We start from the raw sequence: 1,407 nt of genomic DNA on the forward strand, positions 1-1,407 counted from the left end.
ACCGGCTGAAACCGGCTCTGGCTCTGTGGTACAAATGTCTTGTTTTCATAAGTTCTGAATTAAAATCTTCCACCAAACCTTAGTCACAAATTATGTTCCTAACACTAGCTTAATGATAACTAAGTTATTTTACTAAATTCTTTGTTATATTTAAAATTAATTGAAAGAAACAGAGCATAGGTTGGACGGTTTGACTGAGGACTGCACCAGGCTCCAGTCTGATCTGGCATGGTTTCTACAGCTGGATGCCCTTCTTAACGCCAACCACTCCGAGAGTGTAGTGGGTGTTTTTTTTACATGCCACCGGTACAGGGGCCAGTCAAGCAGGCCTGGCATCAACCACATTCAGATAGTGCTTTTTACGTGTCACCGACACAAGAGCCAGTCAGTGGGTACTGGCTCCATTCCTTGAAGATAATGAAATCTTTATAGAAACTTTATGTCATGACTTCTCATCCGACTTCAACAACATTTTTTCTATCAAGGGATCCTTCCACAACATTGTTTTTCACTTTGCATTCACTATACATCTTTTTTGTTTTAAGGGCAAAGTCTGCAAGAAGGGGTTGTGTACATACCCTTTGCAGCTTCTCTGACCCAAGTGAGGAGTTTTCAGAAGAGAAGGATCTGACAAAGTGGTATAAGTGTGGGGCCAAACAGAGCAGATAATATAGACGAGGAGATACCTTTGAGTTGGAAGAGCCTGAGCAGAAGGGGCATGAAAGCACTCAGCTGTGAGAAGCATAGGCCATAATAGTGGTAGAAAATACAGAATGAAGAGACAGCATGTCTGCAGGTCTGAGATTAAAATAGCAACCCAATGGGTAATGCATTTAATGCTCTGAAGCTCACCTGTGTCATGTATTCATTGTACAGCCATCAAGCAGTTCTTCTCAGGCACCATGGATATTCTAAATTCAATGTTGCCCCACAATTTCTTTATCTGTGACAAAGAAACCCTTTCTTCTCAAACAACTCCTTTCACCTCTTTCTTATTCAGGAGGTGTTTGTAATGGGAGCTTAGCTTCCATTACAAACACCATCTTTTATTGAATCATCTTGGCAATCACTTAAGTAATTAAGGGACTTTATTTGAACAGATACAACTATTGCTGATGTGGCATATAAATGTTGTTTCTATGTCTATCCCTTTCCTTCTCCCTGAGAAAAGTCCCTTCTCAGATGGAATTCACCACAAAACAGTTAACTGCATCCAGGAACTGAAACCTCGATAATACAGTCCTGTACACACTTAAAAAGTCACGGTTTAAATGTCTGGAGGATGGCAGAGAACAAAATACGTTTACGTCGGTCTTCCATATTTACTGTTTCAGGTGGAATTCTTCAATGGTTTAGCAGAATTTTTTAAGAGAAGATCAAGAAGTGTTTAGTTTTTTTCAGCTTCTG

At 40.1% G+C, this 1,407-nt stretch overlaps 1 protein-coding gene across 1 annotated transcript in view; it reads right to left on the reverse strand.

Moving 5' to 3' along the window:
* LOC106867185 (DNA replication licensing factor mcm5-A) overlaps nt 1–1,407 on the reverse strand; it is a 19,331-nt gene that overhangs the window by 16,509 nt on the left and 1,415 nt on the right. The window contains exon 2 of the mRNA XM_014911984.1: nt 579–627. Coding sequence (XP_014767470.1) covers nt 579–627 — 49 coding nt within the window. The remainder of the gene's footprint in view (nt 1–578; nt 628–1,407) is intronic.

Source organism: Octopus bimaculoides, chromosome 3 (assembly GCF_001194135.2).
Source record: "Octopus bimaculoides isolate UCB-OBI-ISO-001 chromosome 3, ASM119413v2, whole genome shotgun sequence".
Classification (NCBI taxonomy): Eukaryota; Metazoa; Mollusca; class Cephalopoda; order Octopoda; family Octopodidae; genus Octopus; species Octopus bimaculoides.